This window comes from Hyperolius riggenbachi, chromosome 10 (genome assembly GCF_040937935.1).
Source record: "Hyperolius riggenbachi isolate aHypRig1 chromosome 10, aHypRig1.pri, whole genome shotgun sequence".
NCBI classification, from domain to species: domain Eukaryota; kingdom Metazoa; phylum Chordata; class Amphibia; order Anura; family Hyperoliidae; genus Hyperolius; species Hyperolius riggenbachi.
Window position 1 is genome coordinate 245,905,213 of NC_090655.1, and position 23,281 is coordinate 245,928,493.

The 23,281-nt window shown below is 47.1% G+C and overlaps 1 protein-coding gene across 1 annotated transcript in view; it reads right to left on the minus strand.

Annotated features, from left to right (window-relative positions):
* LOC137537038 (zinc finger protein Xfin-like) overlaps positions 1–23,281 on the minus strand; it is a 525,741-nt gene that overhangs the window by 10,661 nt on the left and 491,799 nt on the right. The window contains exon 21 of the mRNA XM_068259188.1: positions 9,974–9,992. Coding sequence (XP_068115289.1) covers positions 9,974–9,992 — 19 coding nt within the window. The remainder of the gene's footprint in view (positions 1–9,973; positions 9,993–23,281) is intronic.

Consider the following 23,281-nt stretch of genomic DNA (forward strand, 5'->3'; position numbering starts at 1 on the left):
GATAAGGAAGTTACTGAGTGCAAACCAACCGCTTTAAAGGACAACTGTAGCAAGAGGGCTATGGGGGCTGTCATATTAATTTCCTTTTAAACAGTACCAGTTGCCTGGCAGTCCTGCTGATCATTTGGCTGCAGTAATGTCTGAGGTACACCAGGAAAAAGCATGCAACTAATTTTGTCAGATCTGACAATTTCAGAAACACCTGATGCTTGTGCATGCTTTTTCAGGGTCTATGGCTAAAAGTATTAAAGGCAGAGGATCAGCAGGACTGCCAGGCAACTAGTATTGTTTAAAAGGAAACAAATATGGCAGCCTCCATATTCCTCTTGTCACAGTTGTCCTTTAACCACCCTGGCGTTCTGATTAAATCGCCAGGGTGGCTGCGGGAGGGTTTTTTTTAAATAAAAAAAAAACTATTTCATGCAGCCAACTGAAAGTTGGCTGCATGAAAGCCCACTAGAGGGCGCTCCGGAGGCGATCTTCCGATCGCCTCCGGCGCCCAGAATAAACAAGGAAGGCCGCAATGAGCGGCCTTCCTTGTTTTGCTTATATCGTCGCCATAGCGACGAGCGGAGTGACGTCATCGACGTCAGCCGACGTCCTGACGTCAGCCGCCTCCGATCCAGCCCTTAGCGCTGGCCGGAACTTTTTGTTCCGGCTACGCTGGGCTCAGGCGGCTGGGGGGACCCTCTTTCGCCGCTGCTCGCGGCGGATCGCCGCAGAGCGGCGGCGATCAGGCAGCACACGCGGCTGGCAAAGTGCCGGCTGCGTGTGCTGCTTTTTATTTGATGAAAATCGGCCCAGCAGGGCCTGAGCGGCGACCTCCGGCGGTGTTGGACGAGTTGAGCTCGTCCAGACCGCTCAGGTGGTTAAATATAAGTATAGGAAGGATATGATATAGGATAGGATTAATTTTGGTGACTCACCTTTTCTGCCCCCTGTGATAGTGTCCTCCTCTTTATTTGTCTTCATCATGTCACCCTTCTCCATAGACTGCTGATCACTCTTCACATACGTCTCTTCTTCTTCCTTTTTAATTGTCCTCATCATGTCACTCTCCTCCATAGACTGCTGATCACTCCTCACATACGTCTTTTCTTCTTCCTCCTCTTTAATTGTCCTCATCATGTCACCCTCCTCCATAGACTGCTGATCACTCCTCACATATGTCTCTTCTTCCTCTTTACTTGTCCTCATCATGTCACCCTCCTCCATAGACTTCTGATCACTCCTCACATACGTCTCTTCTTCCTCCTCTTTACTTGTCCTCATCATGTCACCCTCCTCCATAGACTGCTGATCACTCCTCACATACGTCTCTTCTTCTTCCACTTTAATAATTCTCATCATATTCCCCTCCTCTGTATACTGCGGATCACTCCTCACATATGTCTCAACTTCTTCCTCTTTAACCACAGCATTTCCTTGTATACGTTCTCCACCCTAAGTGCATAAAGTGAGAGATCGTATAAAATGTGAACACAGATAACAGCATACGCAGAAGGAAAGAATGTGTCACAGTTTGGTGTCTCTGGGGACCCTCAATACCACCTACCTGATAATGGGGGGGGATGGTGTGATCTTCCTGTTGACACTCCTGGGGATCTGTACATCTCTCTGGTGGGTTACTGTTACTGGATTCATCTGTAGGAAACACACACTAATTGATTACATTGTCACTATGTGATTATCAGATGATGGGGGGGATCTAGATGGACCCTCAGTACTGCTCTTGCCTTGAAATGAAGGTCTCCTCTTACCCGGTGATGTGAGGGGCGGCTGATTCTCCATCATGGGGTCCTTGTAGAGGTCCTTGTGTCCTTCTATATACTTCCACTCCTTCATTGAGAAATGGACGGCAACATATTGACACCTTAAAGGAACCTGAAACATACAATGATACAGTCATCACTCAGACACATCCCTTGGCATTACTAGGGTCAGGGGACATAACATATCGGAGGATAATGGCAATGCTGGGGACACAGGGAGGACATGGCTATACTGGGAAAGAAATGGCATTACCAGGGCTGTGGAGTCAAAAATCATTTGTACAAAAATCATTAAACTCCAACTCTTCAGTTTATGAAACTTCCGACTGACTCCAGGTACCCAGAAATTGCTCCAACTCCTCTACTCCAACTTCACAGCCCAATGCTTTACTGGGGTGGGGGAAATTATATACTGGAGGATAATGGCAATGCTGAGGAACACAGGGACGAGGGAAGACATGGCTATACTGGGGAGGAAATGGCATAACTGGGTGGGGGACATTACATACTGGAGGATAATGGTAATGCTGGGGGACAGAGGGAGGACATGGCTATACTGGGGAAGAAATTACATTACTATGGTGGATGGACATTACATATTGGAGGATAATTGCAAAGCTGTGGGGCATAGGGAGGACATGACTATATAAGAAAATAAATTATATTACTGGGGATGGGGGGGGGGGGCATTACATACTGGAGGATAATGGTAATGCTGGGAGACATGGCTATATGGACATGCTGTCCTGCCTCTGTGATGTGACTGAACTGAATTATTAGAAGGAAGGTGAGATGCCAGCTATAATCTATGGTACATGTAGGGGGCCACTAGAAAACTAGCAAGTCACAACTAGGGTTATCACCACTGACTTGGGAGTGTGATCTGGGGTATAATCTAAAAGTGGGATAGGCTTGTTATGACCTTTTTTTACAAAACAGAACAAGAAGATTTGGGAAATATAATGCAGATAATAAAAGTAGAAACATATTACATAGTTTAATACATTTGTTTAAATCACAGTCCTGAAGAGTCTTAGAATTCTACATACAACAAGGTCAAGTTACGTTGCCCATTGCCTCACACCCACATATGGAGGCAGCTGGTTGCTGATTCCCCCCCTGGCCCAATCTAAGTGGCTGAGCCTGCTGACTGTCTCCCAAGTTCTCCTGGATTGGCCGGCTAGCTATGAGCATGTGACTTGGGGGCGTGGCTAGGATCCTGAGAGATCTGGGGCACCAAGGATAAAGGGAGAATGCAGCATGCTAAGAGCACAATGATGAATAATGGGTGTGACCATGACAGGGTGTGGGTTGAGCCAACTGCAATGTAACGGTGCAACTCAAAGGCAGTGGGCCCAAATCTCCTTCCAAAACACAGCTAGGCAAAATAAGCCTAAAGGTTATTAGACAATTGTTACCCCTCCCCCTGCAACCACCCAAAAAAATACAAATAAATATAAATATATATACACAAATAATAAAGCAGGGTTTTCCACATAATATAATAGAAAGGGAGATTCACATCATGGATGTGCAGACAATACAGCTGCAGAAGCTGCATGATGCTGTCATATCAATATGGACCAAAATCTGTGATGAATGCCATGAAGAATAAAGGCTTTGTTGAAGACAAAAAGGTTAAACTCAGTAATAGCAGGACACTCATTAAGCGGCCAGAGAAATATATACGTTTTCCTTTCATGGTTTCTCTTTTGGTTCATGTATTGGCATACCATTTAGTAATGATGAGACCCCAAATGACAAATGCTGTAACAGTAAGCCCAAAATATCAAATGCAGCCATTTTAACCATTAAATAACAAACGCAGCAGTCATAACCCCACACAAAAAAAATGCAGCAAACCTTACCCCTCATATGAAGTGCAGAAAATATTTACCACACATAAGAAATGCAGCAAATGTTATGCTGGGCATACACGGGTCGATCCGGTGGCCGATTAGCCGCCGGATCCACTCCCGCCGCGTCCCCGCTCGTCCGTGTGTGCACCCTAATCGATTCCCGCTCGTCCCCGCCAGTGCTTCTTATCTCCCACTTGATTCACCGCTATTGTCCGGCCACAGGTATCGAGCGCGGAATCGATCCCCGCGGTGATCGGACACGTCGGATATTATCAATCGAGCCATCAGCGGCTCGATTGATAAGGGGGCATCGAGCCATGTATGCCCAGCATTACTCTCCACCTATGAAACCCATCAAATGTTATCCCCCACATGTGAAATGCAGCAAAAGTTACCTCCCACACATTACCTAAAAAGACACCTACTGCTGCAGTGCCTCTTTCCTCTGGCACAGTCACCAGCATCACTTCTTGCCCAATGATTCCCAGAAGCTACTACTTCACATGCATTAACCACTTAAGTTTATCTGGACGGATATATCCATCCAGATAGAATGTGCTGCTGCCGCTGCGCCTCGCACGCTCCCACCGCCTTCCGATAGTCCCCAGATCAATGAATGGGAACATAGTTCCCATTCACCTGTCTAAGTCCACGGCAGAAAAACCGACGATCTCTTATCAGAGGCCCCGGTATTTCTGCACAAAAAAAAGTTTCCCGTCCTCCTCGTAGTTCCTGGAAGCAAGATTGTTCGCTTCCAGGTCTTTTTGACTGTGGCCATCTTGTGGCCAAATAGTAAAACTACACCCACATGCATCTTTGATAAAACAAACCCACAATATTACATTTAAAAGTAGCGGTTTACCTCCCACACCAAAAATTACACAAATTAAATTTTTAAATAAAAATAGCAGAACAAAACAAAAAAAACAACATAAATAGTTACCTAAGGGTCTGACATTTTTGAAAATGCAAGTCAAGAGAGTATATTACTATAGTTTTTATGTAAATAGTGATGGAGGCAAATTGAAAAAAAAATGCACCTTTATTTAATAAAATATTGGCGCCATACATTGTGATAGGGACATAATTTAAATGGTGTAGTAAAAGGGACAAATGGGCAAATAAAATACATGGGTTTTAATTACGGTAGCATGTATTAATTTAAAATTATAATTGCCAAAAATTGAGAAATAATGATTTTTTTTTCCATTTCCTACTTAATCTTCCTGTTAAAATGGATTTAGGAAAAAATAATTCTTAGCAAAATGTACCACCCTAAGAAAGCCTAATTGGTGGCGGAAAAAACAAGATATAGATCAATTCATTGTGATAAGTAGTGATAAAGTTATTGGCGAATGAATGGGAGGTGAAAGTTGCTCGGATGCATAAGGTGAAACAACACTGTAGGCTGAAGTGGTTAAGTAACCAGTCTGGTTCTAATCTGGGGGCAGCCTAGAGAGCAGTGGCAGCAAGCTGGGGGCATGTAATGTTGCAGTGAAAGACAGAACAAGAGCAGCATAATCAGGAGCAAATCCACCCAGTCTATTACAGTACACACACACACATACCTGTATACCCTAAAAACATGTAGTCATAATAGAATGGGGACCATGCCTGCATGGTCAGATAGCATTAAAGACAGCTCCATTCGGCCATCCACAAACGGTAGCTTTCTACCACACCAAATCACCTTTCTTTTACCTGGGAGGGTGACATACAGAACAAAGAGCTAGCCGATGGCCCATATGAACAAATGCGTTATGGGGCAGCTGCGTAAGAGCAGTGTTCTCCCCAGAATTTTTTTCCAGCCGGGTGGCATGAAAAAGTAGCCGGGTGGGGAGAGATGAAAATGCAGGGCAACTATGCTTACAGCATAGGAGGAGGTGAAGAGGTGAGCCGATGACAGCCAGGTGGTCACCAAATCTAGCCGGGTGGAGCACCCGGCTAAAAGAGTCTGGGGAGAACACTGAAGAGCACAAGAAGGGATAATGCAAAGTCCAAGATGGCAACCCCAGACGAGCGGCAGACAAAAGCAGCACCACCAGAGATAGAGAGTCGAGACTAGGAAACGGACCTGTATGAACATAAGGAGAGGCCCTCAAAAAACTCAGAGCTGAAGAATACTGCGAAATAGCAAAGGAAGTGGCTGCCTTCATTGTACCAGACCTGCAGGGGATCATAGAAAGCGCAGTCACACAAACGTATAGAAGAAGCGGAGCGTCGCATAGAGGAGTGTGAAACGGAGCTGCAGCACACAAGATACAAACTGACAGAGGAAAAAGGAGATAATGCAGAAAATAGAGAGTCAAAATAACCTGCACCTCATAGGCTTTCCGGAAACTCACAAACCATGCCAGATACAAGATCTATGCGAAACAGACATTCCACATGCCTTGTGCCTGGAGGGATTATTTAGAGCGGGGTGAGAATGCAGGGTAGAGCCTCCCCAATCCAAAGAATCGCTTTGCTTTATCATGGTGAGATACCTGGGTTACAATTACAAGCTCAAGATCCTCAATACCTTCAAAGCCCAAAAAGAGATTTTATTAACCCAGGGGGCAGAAACAAAAAGATTTCATGATTACTCTGCTGAAAGGAGACAAACTATTCAGTGCAGCTTGTACAGACCTTTACAGTGTTCTCCCCAGAATTTTTTTCCAGCAAGGTCAGTGTTCTCCCCAGAATTTTTTTCCAGCTGGGTGGCATGAAAATGTAGCCGGGTGGCATCAAAAAGTAGCCGGGTGGGGCAATTTGAGAGACTGCAGGGCCGGTGCCTTTCTGCACAAGTCTGCTTACAGCATAGGAGGAGGTGAGACGATGACAGCCGGGTGCTCACCAAAACTAGCTGGGTGGAGCACCCGGCTAAAAGAGCCTGGGGAGAACACTGAAGGTGGCATGAAAACAGTAGCCGGGTGGCATTATTATTATTATTATTATTATTTAGTATTTATATAGCGCCGACATATTACGCAGCGCTGTACAGTGTATATATATATTGTCTTGTCACTAACTGTCCCTCAAAGGAGCTCACAATCTAATCCCTACCATTGCCATATATCTATATTATGTAGTGTAAGTACTGTAGTCTAGGGCCAATTTTTAGTGGGAGCCAATTAACTTATCTGTATGTTTTTGGAATGTGGGAGGAAACCGAAGTGCCCGGAGGAAATCCACGCAGACATGGAGAGAACATACAAACTCTTTGCAGATAGTGCCCTGGCTGGGATTCGAACCAGGGACCCAGCGCTGCAAGGCGAGAGAGCTAACCACTACGCCACCGTGCTGCCCGGTGGCATGAAAAGATAGCCGGGTGGGGTGAGATGAGAGAACGCAGGGCCGGAGCTTCTGTGTGCAACTCTGCTTACAGAATAGAAGGAGGTGAGCCGATGACACCCGGGTGCTTACCAAAACTAGCCGGGTGGAGCACCCGGCTAAAAGAGCCTGAGGAGAACACTGCTTTACCACAGGAAGATGACGTTCACACTACTGTACCCAGGCCTGATATACTGAGGGTCACCAAAGAAGATGGCACTAACATATTTTTTTTACTTTCAAAATCTTTAATTGGACACAATGGGCATTATTCACAAAGCTTTTCACCTGTTTTCACCTTATCTGTTACTTTTTTAAGCTCCCAAAGAGCAAAAATATGATATAATTAAGGTAAGGAAAGTAATATAGAAATGAAGTTAATCAGGGACAACTTACTTTGAGTGATTATTTTTCTTGTAAATGTGCTGAAAGGTTATTTTTATCAAATAGGTTATGAGAAGTTTTGTACATAGAGCCCAAAGTGTCATGCCATGTTTTTAACAGGACCAAAAAGTGTGGTAGTTCTGCATAGGTCCAACATGGGCGACAGAGACCATATAATATACAAAACAACAGTTATCAAAAATCCAGTACAAGTCAAAGGTAGTAGGTGTACATATAAGTATTATAGCAGACAACATAGCACATGCCCAGCTCAGTAGGGTACATAATAAGACATTCCGAAGAGATACAGGATACAGAAGTGGACAATACCCAGTGAAGGGCCATGGTGCTGCCCCTTGAATGTAGTGAAGAGGCTCACAAACAAACCTAACCTGGGTCTAATTGGTTCTGAACGACTCAATAGAGGCAGTTAGATACTCAAGGGTCTCACAACTTCTGGGAATGAAGCATCCAATCGCTTATTATAGCATTAATACGTTCACATGTCAACGTGACATTGATTCTGTCTATCACTTTAAGGTAGGAGAGAAGTGGTGTGTTCCAGTTGGCCGCAAAGTGAGTTTTCCCTGTTGTAGCAATAAATTGTGTCAACTTACGTTGGGCGTGTGGGACAAGGAAAATTTAGGATCAAGAGGAATGTGCTTAAGAAATAATTTGTTTATTAAAAGGTGGATTCTTACTCAGAAGAGCGAGACCCTTGGACATGAGTATGATATCTGAAACATTGTACCTGGAGCCTGACATCCCCTGAAGCAAAGCGGATTTCTTGTAGAGTCAATAATGTGCAATTTATGGGGAACTAGGTAGGTGTGGTGGAGGAGTCTTATGGAGACCTCCATATCAGTGGTCTGCATGCTTCCCTTTGATGAGGTCTCCAGGCACTGAGCCCACTGATTGTCATCAAGAGAGGATCGTAGAGCCTGTTCCCACTGTTATTGATAGATGTGATAGATGTATGTGATGTCCGGTGGGGGAGTGTTGAAAGCAGAGTACAAGAATGACAATACGCCTTTCTGCATAGGGTCATGTATACATATGCTTACAAAGTGAGTGGGCTGGACACCAGTACCAGGTTTAGCCAAGGTGAGGAGAAAATGATGATGCTGCCTGACCGTAAGCCATGCTGTGGGTTGAGGCTGCTTCCGTGTTGCTGAGGAATGTTAGCCCATTCTGACATAATGGTAGCTCTAAGTTGAGTCAGACTGGAAGTTGGCGTTTTGTGATCTTTCGAGTTTGTCCCACAAATGCTCAATAGAATTGAGGTCAGGGGACTGAGCTGGCCATGGAAGCAGGTTAAACACTGATTGATATTCCTCAAACCAATTTGAGACCAATGGAGCACAGTGGCAAGGGCCCACAACAGGCATATTTTCCTATGATACCAAAGGCACTCTTGATGGTCTCCTGCTGTTAAAGCCCATCCTTAGCAAAGTCCATCTTGTTGTGATAGGATATGCTTTGTAATGCAACTGCATTGAATTCCGCTGTGATTTGTTGGCTTACTGCCCTTCTGTTGCTGCGGACTATGCCTGCTACTCACCGTTCACCAGCCTTTTTTGACCAGAATAGTCCTAATCGCTTCAAGTTTTTTTTTTCCCCCTCAACTGCCACACTTTAAACACCCAATACACTGTTGGGCGAGAAAATCCTAAAAGTTGTTGTTTCAGAGATGCTATCACCAGTTCTTGCACTGATGATCATCTAGCATTCAAAGTCACTAAAATCTTTCAACCATTTTGAAATTAACGTCTGTGATAACTACATCATCCGAAGCTGAGCATTCCTTACATAAGCAACTTAGCATTGCTACGTCACTCTACATCACTGTTGGGCTGGTTTACTTTCAAATAAGGGGGGTGACAGAGGATGACACTATAGTTCATCGCCCACAGGACAATAATAAAGTAATTGCAGATTACAATTGGGAATTCAATAAAATTCACGAGGGCACCCTGGCACCAACTTAATCTATGTTAAATATAGTGCTCCTAAAGAAACTGAGTGAAGAATAGGGATGATCAAAGAGATGCAAATTCTTCCGAGTTTATGCAAATTTATGCAAATTTTTATGTCAAATGTGTGCAGTTTGAAAAAGGACCAATCAATTTAAACCTGGGTTTAAATTGATTGGTCCATTTTCAAACTGCACACATTTGACATAAAAATTTGCATAAATTTGCATAAACTCAGAAGAATTTGCATCTCTTTGATCATCCATAGTGAAGAACAGCTAGCAGCTTTGAATGTGCCAGAAACCATAGAAGTAATAAGATCAATCATCAGGGAGTTCTCTAATCATAGGGCCCCTGGGGATACGACCTCTGAGTATTATAAAATCCTAAAATCTGAACTATCCCCCACCTCGATGGCAGTATATAACCTAGTCCTGGGGGCGAGCCGTTCCTCGCCTCTGAGAGAGTGCATGTCATCTCAGCGCCGAGCCAAATGGTGGCTTTCCCCGCTGCCGCAAAACTCCCCGGCGGCGTTAAATACTATTCCCCCTCTGAGTTGTCGCAACTCGGAGGGAGAAGTAATTTGGGGTCTAACAGCCGCCAGAGGCCCGAATTACCGCTACATGCCCCGCGCAGCATAGCATTGCTGCTATGGGGTGCCCAGATAACCTGCTTCGCTCTGAGAAAGTAGCCTATATAAAATGAACACACAAGAAAGGGAAGGACCCACTTAAACTGAACTCCTAATGTCCCATTTCCTTAATTAACCAAGACCTAAAAATACTCTCACAGTTCTTCCCAGACCTAATACATCCTAATCAGGCAAGCTTAGTGAGAGGAAGAGCAGCAGTAACCAATGTGAGGAGGCTCCTGGCGGTACTGGAGCATGTCAGAGCATACCCCATTACAAACAAAAAGCCCCAGATTTCAGACCTCAATGACACACCTGCTATGGCTGCTACCTAACCAGGGCTTCTCTCTGCTGCATTTGTGTGTTTCCTCTCAGGACTCTGGGGGCCCACAGTCAGGTTGGTCAGTCTCCACCTGATGATACTTCACTCCTCAGGCACAGGACAAGGTACTCCAGCACTGAGGAATGGCAAAGTGCCCCCCACCCAAATTGTGCTTTCCCCAGTATAGGTAGCAAATGTGCATAAAGCATTAAATCCCCCCCCCCCCCAGTGTAAGTAGCCTTATGTCCCTCCCAGTATAGGTAGCCTCATGTACACCCCATATGTTTTCCCAACATAGGAAGCCTTATAGTAGGTAACCAGATCCCCTTCCCTCCAGCGTAGGTAGCTAGAGTTACCCCTTTTATTATAGGTGGGTCCCTCTTAGTATAGGTACCCCCCATCCCCAGTATAGGTAGCCATATTCCTCTCCCCCTGTATTTGTGGCCAGAGTCGTTACCTCCCCCCCTCCTCCAAGTACAGGCAGCTGGATTCCGACGCAGTTTAGGTAGCTGGAGTACCTCCTTAGTATGGTTCGCCAGATTCCCCCTAATAGCAGCCATGGTCCCCCCTAAGTATATATATAGATAGGTAGATTCTTTTCCTCATTGCCACCTAATGTCCAGAGTTCATTAGTGTAGGTGGTGTGTGACTGGCACACACATATAGAGGTCACATGATGAGAGACGTGGCTACAACAGTTACGGAGAACAGCTGGGAGCAGTGATGGACTCATGACACCAAGTAAAAGTTTTGTGTCAGGCGGCATCCCAGCGGGAGTGGCATCTCATCCCGCCTGCCTCCCTCCCTGCGGCCGCCGCGCATCTTATCTTCTTGCCATCTGCTTCCTCTATAACAGTCCCCACCCTCCTTGCATGCCACCAACGCTACACAGATCTCATATCAGAGTGGCCTGCTGCACCGCAGTGACAGGACAGCAGCTCGCCTATAAGCGAATGTACAGGAAGTAACTTACTTTCTCTATATGCGCTGCTAGGCGAGTCGCTGTCTTGTCCCAGTGGTGCAGCGGGTCGCTCTGATGTGAGGTCTGTGTAGTGGCACCATGCAAGGGGGATGGGGACTATTATAGAGTAGAAGGTAAGACTAGCGGCAACCACAGGGAGGGAGGCAGGGGATGGACTATCTGGCTACCTGTACTGGGGCAAGTAAACTGGCTACCTATACTAGGCTTGGGGGCAACTACACTGGCTACCCATACTGGGCCTGGGGCAACTATACTGGCTACCTATACAGGGGGCACCTATACCTGGCTACCTATCTATTTATACTGAGGGTGTTTTTTTTCTTTGGTTGCACCGCAGCTATAACGTGGGGAGCAAATTTCCGGGTGCTGTGCACTCCTTGTAACAATGGGGGGTGGTGACACATTCTCACAAGCTTGCCTCAGGCAGCAAAAAGTCTAGATCTGCCCCTGGCTTTGAGGTGCTGGGGGAAGAAGCCGAGCCTGCGAGGGTACCTGGAGAGGCAAGATCTCCACTCACAACTCTGCAATTACCACGGCTGGGGAGGGGTGGCAACTCTGGGCATTTGGCTGGAGAATTGCTGGCCAGGGCCGCCATCATGGGTGGACAACTAACACTGGAGTGAGGGGCCTGGGCCCCTCCCCCAATGTGCTGGCATTACCTCAGGCCCGCTTCTGGGTGACCGCCCAAAGCACCAAGCAGAGCAGCAGGGGGTAGGGGTGCAGCGGTGGGGGAACACGGGCATAGCACAGTAACTCACCTTCTGGGACCCCCTGCAGTCTCTTTCAACTACCTCTTCCAGGTGTCCCTCATATTAGAAACAGCTCCCCCTGTAATGACGGAACTGCATGTCATCACAGGGGGTGCTGGTACCAATGCAAAGGATGCCTGGGAGAGGAAGTAGAAAGAGGCTGTGGGGATCCCGGAAACGTGAGTTACTGTGCTCTGCCCCCCCCCCCCCCCCCACACACACACACAACTCTACTAGCTACCTATACTGGAGGCACCTCTGCCTATACTTGGGCCAACTATACTGGGGGCACTTACCTAGCTTACCTATACTGGCTACCTATACTGGAGGCACCTACCTAGCTTACCTATATTGGGGTCAACTATACTGTCTACCTATACTGAAGGCACCTACCTAGTTAACCTATACTGGAGGCACCTACCTAGCTGACCTATACTTGGGACAATTATACTAGCTACCTTACTGGAGGCACCTACCTAGCGCACCTATATATACTTGGGGCAACTATACTGGCTACCTATACTGGAGGCACCTACCTAGCTAACCTACGGTATACCGGGCACCTATACTACAGGCACCTACCTAGCTACCTATACTGGGTGCAACGATACTGGCGGCACTTACCTTGCTAACCTATTCTGGTGGCAACTATACTAGTTACCTAGACTGGAGGCACCTACCTCGCTAACCTATACTGGCGGCAACTATACTGGGGGGCGCCTATGCCTGGCTACCTATACTGGGGGGACCTATAGTTGGCTACCTATACTGGGGGCACCCACTGTCTGCTGTGCCCAGGGAGGGGGCGGGGCAGGCCTGATGATGTGTGAAGGGCCCCGAAATTTTTGACGGCGGCCCTGTTACTGGCAAATGATGTGCAGCTACAAATTTAATATCAGCGTCTGGCTCTTTGCATAAAATACCAGCTGGGTGGCAACACTAGTCACAAGAGTTATAGGAAAGTCTCTTGTATGGCAATTACTACAAAGGTGATGATCAGGATAGTGGCAGGTGTACTATGACCTCCTCTGTAACAAAGTATGTCCACCCCGACCTCTGCTCTGCTCAATACATAACCAGAATCACACAATTACCTCTTCCAATAATGTCTCCCCTCCACCTCCTGCAACTTCTCGTCATGCTCTGTTGCATCATTTCCTATCTTTAGCTTAATTACTTCCTGTCTGTGCGTTCCACCTGGCAGCGGTGAGGTCTCCATCTTGTGGCGTAAAGGCTAACTGCAACATCGGTTTGTGAAATCACCTGCACTCATGAGTTTAATCTACTACTACTACTACTACTACTATTACTATTACTATTAATACAGTAATACGTTTGATCTGAAAAGAGAGATGTGTGTGTTTTATACACATTAAACACTAATTCCAATGTAAAAGCCAAAGCCCATCATCTAAGGCTTTGTCTTAAAGAGGAGCTGTTAGGTATAAGGTCTCAGAGAAAATAAACACATATATCAGTAGCTAAAGATTGGCTGTACTTACATTACATATGCATTTCACTGTCCACGTTTGGATTTCACAGAATTTGTATATAGTATATGCAGAGATAGATGCTCCTGACAGCTCATGGCAGGCTCCATGTTTTTCTGTCAAATGTGTCGTCATGTCCTGCCTGCTTCCTGATCACAGATAAGCTCCTACTTGAACAACACAGTGTGCAGTGAATATTAATGAGCCATGTGGCTAGGAACAATAGCTGACTCCTGCAGAGTACTCTGCCCCGAGATTTATCAGTGCTACACGCTGGACTGATTACAAGCTTCTGTAACGTCTCATTAGCAGCCGAGGGGAGGGCCCCAGAATGCTTTGCAGTTTAGTATGCGGCTTGCGTCTTTATGGGTCTATAACAGACTTGCTGATAAGCACACATCAAAGGTAACTGAGATTTTTATCTTCACTAATGGCTTTTGAGCTTCCTTCTAAACTGTTTAACACAGGAGAATAGAGGTTTAAATTAGCTTCTGCAGCCTGACAGTTACTCTTTAATGCTATAAAGGTGTCATGAGGTTTATAACTCACCTGTAACCGGGTGAGCCACCACCATCCCCCCCCCCCCCCCATACACACCCCGGAAATGATGCCATGCTGATTTTTTTTTTCTAAAGTCTTCTAAAGCTGTGACCACCTTCACCTGCTTTGCTGTGGCCCGCCCCCAGCTCAGCAGCCACCAATAAAGCCACAGAGCTTCCAAGAGGCTTTGAAAAAATGGCTGCGCCAGCCTTGCCACTGGAGAGGGCAGAGCTTCACCTGTGTAATAAATTACAGGTGAGCAGTAAGTTATTAACCCTGAGACCTCCCACCCTGATCCTGCAGCATTAAAACACAGCCTTGCATGAGAGACTCTGGCCAATATGCAATTCACTTTTTCTCCTAGGAAATAATTTTTAATCTTCTGTTTACACAACAACAAATAGCCTTGGTAAAACGCTTTTCTCCCGTAGGACTCAAGCCACGTAAGCATGGCTCAGACCAATAATTGGTTTATTGGTAAGTTGTGGTACAGAGGAAGAATTCTAAGACCGGAAATGCCAGGCTAAACAGGTGGCTTTTCAGTCTGGATTTGAATAGCTCCAGGGATGGGGCTGTCTTTACTAGGTATGGTAGGGAGTTCCAAGGAGTAGGGGCAGCATGACAGAAAGCTCTGTCTCCAAAGGAATGACCAAGTTTATAGAGCCTGCTGATCTGAGGTTGTGAGGGGTGTGGTGCAGCTTTAGCAAGTCCTTCATGTATCCAGTAGAGATGTCGCGAACCTCCGATTTTCGGTTCGCGAACTTCCGCGGAAGGTTCGGTTCGCGGAAAAGTTTGCGAACCGCAATAGACTTCAATGGGGATGCGAACTTTCAAAAATAGAAAAAATTATGCTGGCCACAAAAGTGATGGAAAAGATGTTTCAAGGGGTCTAACACCTGGAGGGGGGCATGTATGAGTGGGATACATGCCCAAAGTCCCGGGGAAAAATCTGGATTTGACGCAAAGCAGCATTTTAAGGGCAGAAATCACATTGATTGCTAAATTGCAGGCCTAAAGTGCTTTAAAACGTCTTGCATGGGTATACATCAATCAGGGAGTGTAATTAGAGTTCTGCTACACACTGACACACCAAACTCACTGTGTAACGCAGCGCAAACAGCTGTTTGCGTAGTGACGGCCGTACTGGACTGGTGTGCACCGTGGCCAGAGTGTAGGCCGTGGCGTTTTTAAAGCCCATATGGTCGCCGGGCTGTGGTAGCTCAATGATAGAACAACAGTGACTGTCCAGCTGATCAAATTTGGTCTGACCACAATGAAGCAACGACCTTATTATCTTTTGTGTGCCACCCCCACCCGAGACACTCAAATAGCCGGCGGTCATTGCTTCATTGTGATGCGCAAGCCCCTTCACCGCGGCAAGGTAATGATCATGAAGGGGGATGGGCACATGTACATGCCTTTTGTTTTGTTGATGAACGTATAAAAGGCTGATATTTTATTGAAGAAATCCACAGACAGTGCAATAAAATCACAGGATCAACTCACGCGTATCGGGCCTACCATCTGCCCTTAATCGTAGTGAACTACGATTAAGGGCAGATGGTAGGCCCGATACGCGTGAGTTGATCCTGTGATTTTATTGCACTGTCTGTGGATTTCTTCAATAAAATATCAGCCTTTTATACGTGAACCCGGCCTGGTTTGCGGATCCTTCTTTGTTCATCTACTTCGTTATGGCTTGGCTAACCTGATCCTGCACCGACTGTGTGACGCCTGGGGGTATAGAGCGTTTATGAACTTACTTTGTTCCTTTTGTTTTGTTGTTGCAGCCGCCCGCAGTGCAGCCAGAAAAATTAGGCAGGCATGTACACGCACCAGAAAAATTAGTGTAGCGGCCGCTGCTAGCAGCGGCCTTAAAAATTCAGGAATCCGCCTAGAGTCCTGGACCCTGTTGGTGGTGGCGGAGAAGGCAGTCAAGCGGCCTGCAGGCAGAGATGCTGTGTGTGGGGACTGACTTAGTCTTCGGTCGTGCAGTAGCCCTCCGGGATCCATTCCTCATTCATCTTGATAAAGGTCAGGTACTGAACACTGTCGTGACTTAGGCGACTTCTCTTCTCAGTAACTATGCCTCCAGCTGCACTGAAGGTCCTTTCTGAGAGGACGCTTGCGGCAGGGCAAGAGAGAAGTTGTATGGCAAATTGGGACAGCTCTGGCCACAGGTCAAGCCTGCGCAACCAGTAGTCCAAGGGTTCCTTGTCGCTTTTCGCAGAGTCTACATCCACACTCAAGGCCAGGTAGTCGGCTACCTGCCGCTCCAGGCGTTGTTGGAGGGTGGATCCGGAAGGATTATGGCGAGGAGTTGGACTAAAGAACGTCCGCATGTCCGACATAACCCTGAGATCGCTGGAGCGTCCTGTCCTTGCCTGCGTGGACTTGGGAGGAGGAGGGTTACTGCCAGTGGTACCTTGATTGCGTTTTGCAGCCACATCACCCTTAAATGCATTGTAAAGCATCATCGACAGCTTGTTCTGCAAGTGCTGCATCCTTTCCGCCTTTTGTTGAGTTGCTAAGAGGTCCGCCACTTTGTGCCTGTACCGAGGGTCTAGTAGCGTGGCCACCCAGTACAGGTCATTCATCTTGAGTCTTTTGATACGGGGGTCCCTCAACAGGCTGGACAACATGAAAGAGGACATCTGCACAAAGCTGGATGCAGACGTACTCTCCATCTCCTCTTGCTCTTCCTCAGTGACGGGACGCAACTCCTCATCCTCCCCCCTGCCACGAACAATACCACGGGAACGTGGAGCAGCAGAAGCCCCCTGTGACGGCTTCCGCGGTTGTTCTTCTTCCGCCGCCTCTTCCTCCTCCACAGAAACACCTTCCTCATCATCACCATCATCAGAGTCTGACTCCTCTTCTTCCTCCTCCTCCTCCCCCCTCTGTGCTGCCGCAGGTGTTGTGGGAACATCGGGTTCGTGTGTAAATGGCTCCCACGACTCCTGCTGCCGTAACTCTTCTCGTTCACACTCCTCCACAGCTGTATCCACCACTCTACGCACGGCACGCTCCAGGAAGTAGGCGTAGGGGATCAAGTCGCTGATGGTGCCCTCATCGCGACTCACCAGTTTGGTCACCTCCTCAAAGGGCTCCATGACCCTGCATGCATTTCGCATCAGTGTCCAGTTGTTGGGCCACAACATCCCCATCCTCCCAGATTGTGTCCTTGTACTGTAATGATACAGGTACTGGGTGACGGCTTTCTCCTGGTCTAGCAGGCGAGAGAACATCAGCAGGGTGGAATTCCAGCGAGTCGGGCTATCGCAAATCAGGCGTCTCACCGGCAAGTTGTTTCTACGCTGAATGTCCGCAAAGCGTGCCATGGCCTTGTAAGAGAGCCTGAAATGCCCACACAACTTCCTGGCCTGCTTCAGGACGTCCTCTAAGCCTGGGTACTTGGACACAAATCTTTGCACGACCAGATTCAGCACATGTGCCATGCAGGGTATGTGTGTCAGCTTTCCCAAATTCAACGCAGCAATCAGATTGCTGCCGTTGTCACACACCACGTTGCCGATCTCAAGCTTGTGCGGGGTCAGCCATTGCTCCACCTGTTTGTTAAGAGCAGCCAGGAGAGCTGCTCCAGTGTGACTCTCCGCTTTCAGGCAAGACATGTCTAACACTGCGTGACACCGTCGTACCTGGCATGCAGCATAGGCCCTGGGGTGCTGGGGCTGTGTAGCTGGAGAGGAGATCGTGGCACCAGCCAAGGAGGAGGAGGAGGATGACGACAGCGAAGCGGTGGTAGCAGGTGGAGAGGAGGTGGCTGGAGGCCTGCCTGCAAGCCGTGGAGGTGTGACAAGTCGGTCTGCTGTGCAGCCACGTACTCCCTGCTTGCTGCCATCGGTCACCAGGATGACCCAATGGGCTGTGTATGTAATGTAGTGGCCCTGCCCGTGCTTGGCAGACCAGGCATCTGTGGTCAGGTGGACCCTTGACCCAACGCTGTGTGCCAGAGATGACACCACTTGCCTCTCAACTGCACGGTACAGTTTGGGTATGGCCTTTTGTGAAAAATAATTGCGGCCTGGTATCTTCCACTGCGGTGTACCAATGGCCAAAAACTTACGGAAAGCCTCCGACTCCACCAGCTTGTATGGTAATAGCTGGCGAGCTAATAGTTCCGCCACGCCAGCTGTCAGACGCCGGGCAAGAGGGTGACTGGCAGACATTTGCTTCTTACGCTCAAATACTTCCTTCACGGACAGCTGGGTACTGCTGTGGGCAGAGGAGAAGGAACCGCTGAAGGGAAGAGGCGGTGTGGAGGAGGGTGGCTGTGAAGGTGCAAGAGAGAAAGTGGATGAAGACGATGCCCCTGAAGGAGGAAGAGGAGAAGGAGGGTGGCTTGTCTTTTGAGGGGTGCTGCTTTTCCTCAGGTGTTCTTGCCATAGCGGTTTGTGCCTTCTCTCCAGGTGCCTTCGTAAGGCACTTGTCCCTACGTGAGAGTTGGCCTTTCCACGGCTCAATTTTTGCTGGCAGAGACAACAGATGGCTTTGCTCCGATCTGAGACACACACGTGAAAAAATTTCCAAACCGCTGAGCCCCCCTGGGCTGATGGCGCTACGGTGGCATCAGCAGCTGACGTTGAAGGGCATGTGTGCTGGCTGGCCATAGCTGGCGATACATGGCCCCGGACACTGCCCCCAGCTGTTTCTGAGGACGAGCTCCCTCTGCTTCTATCATGGAGTCGTCTCCTCCTACTCCTCTCTGACTCCTCCTCTGAACTGTCCCCCTGGTCATCTCCTCTACCGGGAACATATGTGGTATCCGTATAATCATCATCATAATCCTCCTGGCCAGCTGTGCTTTCTTCAGACACCTCCTCAAGTGCACCAACTTCAGGTGGTCCACCATCATCCCCATCCACACACGTTACGTCCATATTATCGCCACCTAACTCAGATGTATGAGGTGGTGTACCTGCGCCTTCTTGTTGTTGTGGCAGTAGTGGCTGGGAATCAGTGATTTCACCACCACCACCAAATAACTCCTGCGAAGTGTCAAATGCAGCGGATGTGGTGCTTGTTGTAGCGCTGGTGGCTGCGGGAGATGAGGTGTTCTGTGTTAAAAACTCAATCACCTCCTCACGATTTTGGGAAGTGATGGCACGTGCCTTCTTCTGAGCACTGTATTTTGGGGCAGGTCCGCACGAAATCAGAGCAACACCACCTCGCACAGACCTGCCGGTGCCTGGTGGCCTTCCTCTGGGCCTGCCTCTACCTCTTCCTCTACCTGGTTTGTCCATTTTGTCCATCTCGGGGGGGGGGGGGGGATGCTAGCTATATGCAGTGAGGTGGGTTCTCACTCAACACAACCGGTAGTTAGATGCAGTGAGGTGGCCAGGTGGGTTCTCACTCAACACAACAGGTATTTAGATGCAGTGAGCTGGGTTCACTCAACACAACGCTAGGTATATGCAGTGATGAGGTGGGTTAAGTATACACAACAGGTACTGGGGTATATGCAGTACTGGGTAGTACAATGTGCAGCTCCCTGTCACACACACAGGTAGTCATTGAATGTGCTGGGCTGCTGGCAGTGGCACACACACTATCAATTAGCAATGCTGTGCATGCAACAAAAGTGTCAGTTTGACACACAGAAAAAAAAAAAAAGTACAGGATGAGCTCTGACAAGAGCTATTGAGGGGTGCTATAAAAGCAATAACAATCAGCCAGGAGCAAGCTAAGCAGCCAATAACCTAACTAATCTGTCCCTAGAAGAACAAGTCTGCAGCAGCTCTCCCTAGTCTGTCTAATAGCAGGCAGACGAGTGACTGTAATGGCCGCCGGAGGCTGCCTTATATAATGGGGGGTGGCGCTCCAGGGCTTAGTGTAGCCTGAATGGCTACAATGTGCCTGCTGACTGTGATGCAGAGGGTCAAAGTTGACCCTCATAGTGCATTATGGGGCAAATCGAACTTCCGCAAAAGTTCGCCTGGTGCAGGCGAACACGAACCCCCGAAGTTCGCCTGGAACCGTTTGCTACACCTCTAGTATCCAGGGCCCAAATTGTGCAGTGATTTGAATGTCAGCAGTCCAATCTTATTCTCCATTCCACTGGTAGCCAGTGCAGTAAGCGAAGGATCGGGGTAATGTGACAGTGGTGAGGCTGGTTTGTTAGCAATCTGGCAGCAGCATTCTGCACTAATTGCAGGCGGAGCAGGTCCTTTTTGGGGAGGCCAGCATAAAGGGCAATGCAGTAGTCCAGCCATGATGTGATGAAGGCCTGAACTAGGGTTGGAAGATCCTCTGTGGGAATCAGATGTTTAATTTTAAAATAACTTTCCGCACTCTGCAATTGATAAAGTACCAAAAAGTAGGTGAAATGTACTGTCAAAATTATTCAGAGTATTTTCCTGCTTGCTGGTGGCTTTAAAGGCATTTTATTGATAAAGTAAAAAAAAGATCACCTAGGAGAAAACGTAGGAGAAAAAGTGAATTGAAAAAGGGGCTTTGGCACACATGCAATAACATTTTTCTCCTAAGTAGAGATGTCGCGAAACTCCGATTTTCAGTTCGCGAACCATGTTCGCGAACTTTCACGGAAGGTTTGGTTTGCGCGAACTTTCGCGAACTGCAATAGACTTTAATGGGGAGGTGAACTTAAAAATTTAGAAACATTTCTACCGGCTGGAAAAATGATAGAAAACATGTTTCAAGGGATCTAATACCTGGAGGCAGACATGATTGAGTGAAACACACATCAAAAGTCCCAGGCAAAAATCTAGATTTCACCCCTATTTTAAGGTCACAAATCTCATTCAATGTTCAATTACAGACCTACACTGCTTTACAACATCAGGCAGTGTATCCCTCTCTCTCCCTTCTCCCTCCTCCCTCACTCCCTCCTCCTGGAGGGAGGACGGTCTCATCTTCCAGGGAATTGTAGAATTTCAAAAGCCAGCTTATATACCTTGGCCAGGAATTGAACCCAGGTCTTGGCCGGGAATTGAACCCAAGTCTGAGTGCCCGGTAGATAGCTTTCTAAACCGCTATACCACCACCAACACTGCATTCTGAAACCAGCCTAGCATGTACCATTATGATATATCCTAGAGAAAAATGAGCTTGCTTAAAGATTTGTAGGCTTTCAAAAGCCAGCTTACACATACCTTGGCCGGGAATAGAACCCAGGTCTGAGTGCTCGGTAGATAGCTCTCTTAACCGCTATACCACCACCAACACTACATGCTGAAGCCAGCCTAGCATGTACCATTGTGATATACCCAAGAGAAAAATGAGCTTTCTCTCTCTCTCTCTCTCTCTCTCTCTCTCTCTCTCTCTCTCTCTCTCTCTCTCTCTCTCTCTCTAGGACTTGATGGTTTTAAGCTGAAAATTAATTTCAATGGCATCAACAGATACCAGCAGAATTTCACAGGCAATTTCGGAATTCTGCCAGATTGAAAAAGCAATTCCGTTTCGACCAAACGGAATGGAATGACCAATTTCCGCCCAAAATTGCGGAAAATACAATTCCGCGGAAAGCGGTGACCATCCCTACTAGAAAGAGAGAGAGATGAATCTACATGGCTATCTGGGGTTCTCTTCGGACAACTGTTGAACACAAAAGGCAAGGCCATGCCTGGGTGGGGTTGAACCACCAACCTTTTAGTTAACAGCCAAACATGCTAACCAGTTGTGCCACAGAGACTGTGTACCACAATGACTGTGCACGCAGTAGCTGTTGAATGATTTTATGGGGATGTATGTGTGTCTTTTGGAGGGAGGAAGTAAGTCTGCCCCAAGAAGTTTCAGCATGTAGTGTTGGTGGTATAATGGTTAGGATAGCAGCCTACAGAGCGGTACGCCTGGGTTCTATTCCTGGCCCATGTGAGTTAGCTTTTGACATACTACACATCCTTAAGCAAGCTCATTTTTCTCTAGGATATATCATAATGGTACATGCTAGGCTGCCTTCAGCATGTAGTGTTGGTGGTGGCATAGCGGTTAAGAGAGCTATCTACCAAGCACTCAGACCTGGGTTCAATTCCTGGCCAAGACCTGGGTTCAATTCCCAGCCAAGGTATATAAGCTGGCTTTTGAAATTCTAATATTCCCTGGAAGATGAGACCCTCCTCCCTCCGGGAGTGAGGGAGGAGGGAGTAATATAAGGAACAAGCCTATAAGAGCCTAACTAAACTCTCCCTAGCAGAGTTTGTCAGCAGCTGTCCCTTAACTAATGAGTGTAGGCAGACTAGTTAGTAAAATGGCACAAGGACCTTGCCTTTTATAAGGGGGGGTGTGGCTCTAGGAGTGAGTGCAGTCTGATTGGCAACAATGTGCCTGCTGACTGTGAAGTAGAGGGTCAAAGTTCTGCTCAATAGAGCATTATGGGGCGAATCAAACTTCCGGGAAAGTTCGCCTTTGCAGGCGAACGCGAACCACCCGAAGTTCGCCTGGAATTGTTCGCCAGCGAACTGTTCGGGATATCTCTACTCCTAAGTTATCTCCTAGGTGATATTGTCACAGCTTGTCATAAAATCCCTTTTAAACCACCAACAAGCAAGAAGATACTCAAAATAATTTTGATTGTACTTTTTGGAAAACTTTTAGGTACTTTTTCAGGTGCAAAATGCTGAAAAGTTAATTTAAAGAGAAAATGAAAATTATCTCCTAGGAGATGACTCAGAAGAAAAAGTGAATTGCATATGGACCTGGGGGGGACGTTTATCAAGAGTGTCCGAAACAAAATATTGGTAGGTTTTTAGAAATCCATGCAGAACTGTCTCAGAGATCTTTAGAAATCACCAGTGCAGATTCCTTCTAAAACTGTTGTAAAATAGGAGGAGCTAGGAAGGTTTAATCCATCTGCTGTATTGATAGCAGCTGGCTCTGAGTGAGGAATTCAGCAGGGGGAGGAGCACTTCACAAATCATGCCTAGCCTTCTGTAGAAATGCTATTAAGGTACCCATACTCTAGTCGATTTCAGCGATTGATCGGAAATCGATTATATCAAATCTATCGATCGATTTTGATTGATTTGATCTATATGACAGGATGGAAAATCTATATCAATCTGCTGCTGGCATCTGACAGAAATCTATCTGATGGTCGAATCTGCTGCAAATTTATAAGTGTATGGCCACATTTAAACTGCAACAGTTTAGGAATGGATTTGAACTTTTCTTAACTGGAGTGCAGCTGTAGAAATTAACCTTAAAGGATACCCGAGGTGACATGTGACATTATAGACATGTGTATGTACAGTGCCTAGCACACAAATAACGGTTTCCTTTTTTTTTTCT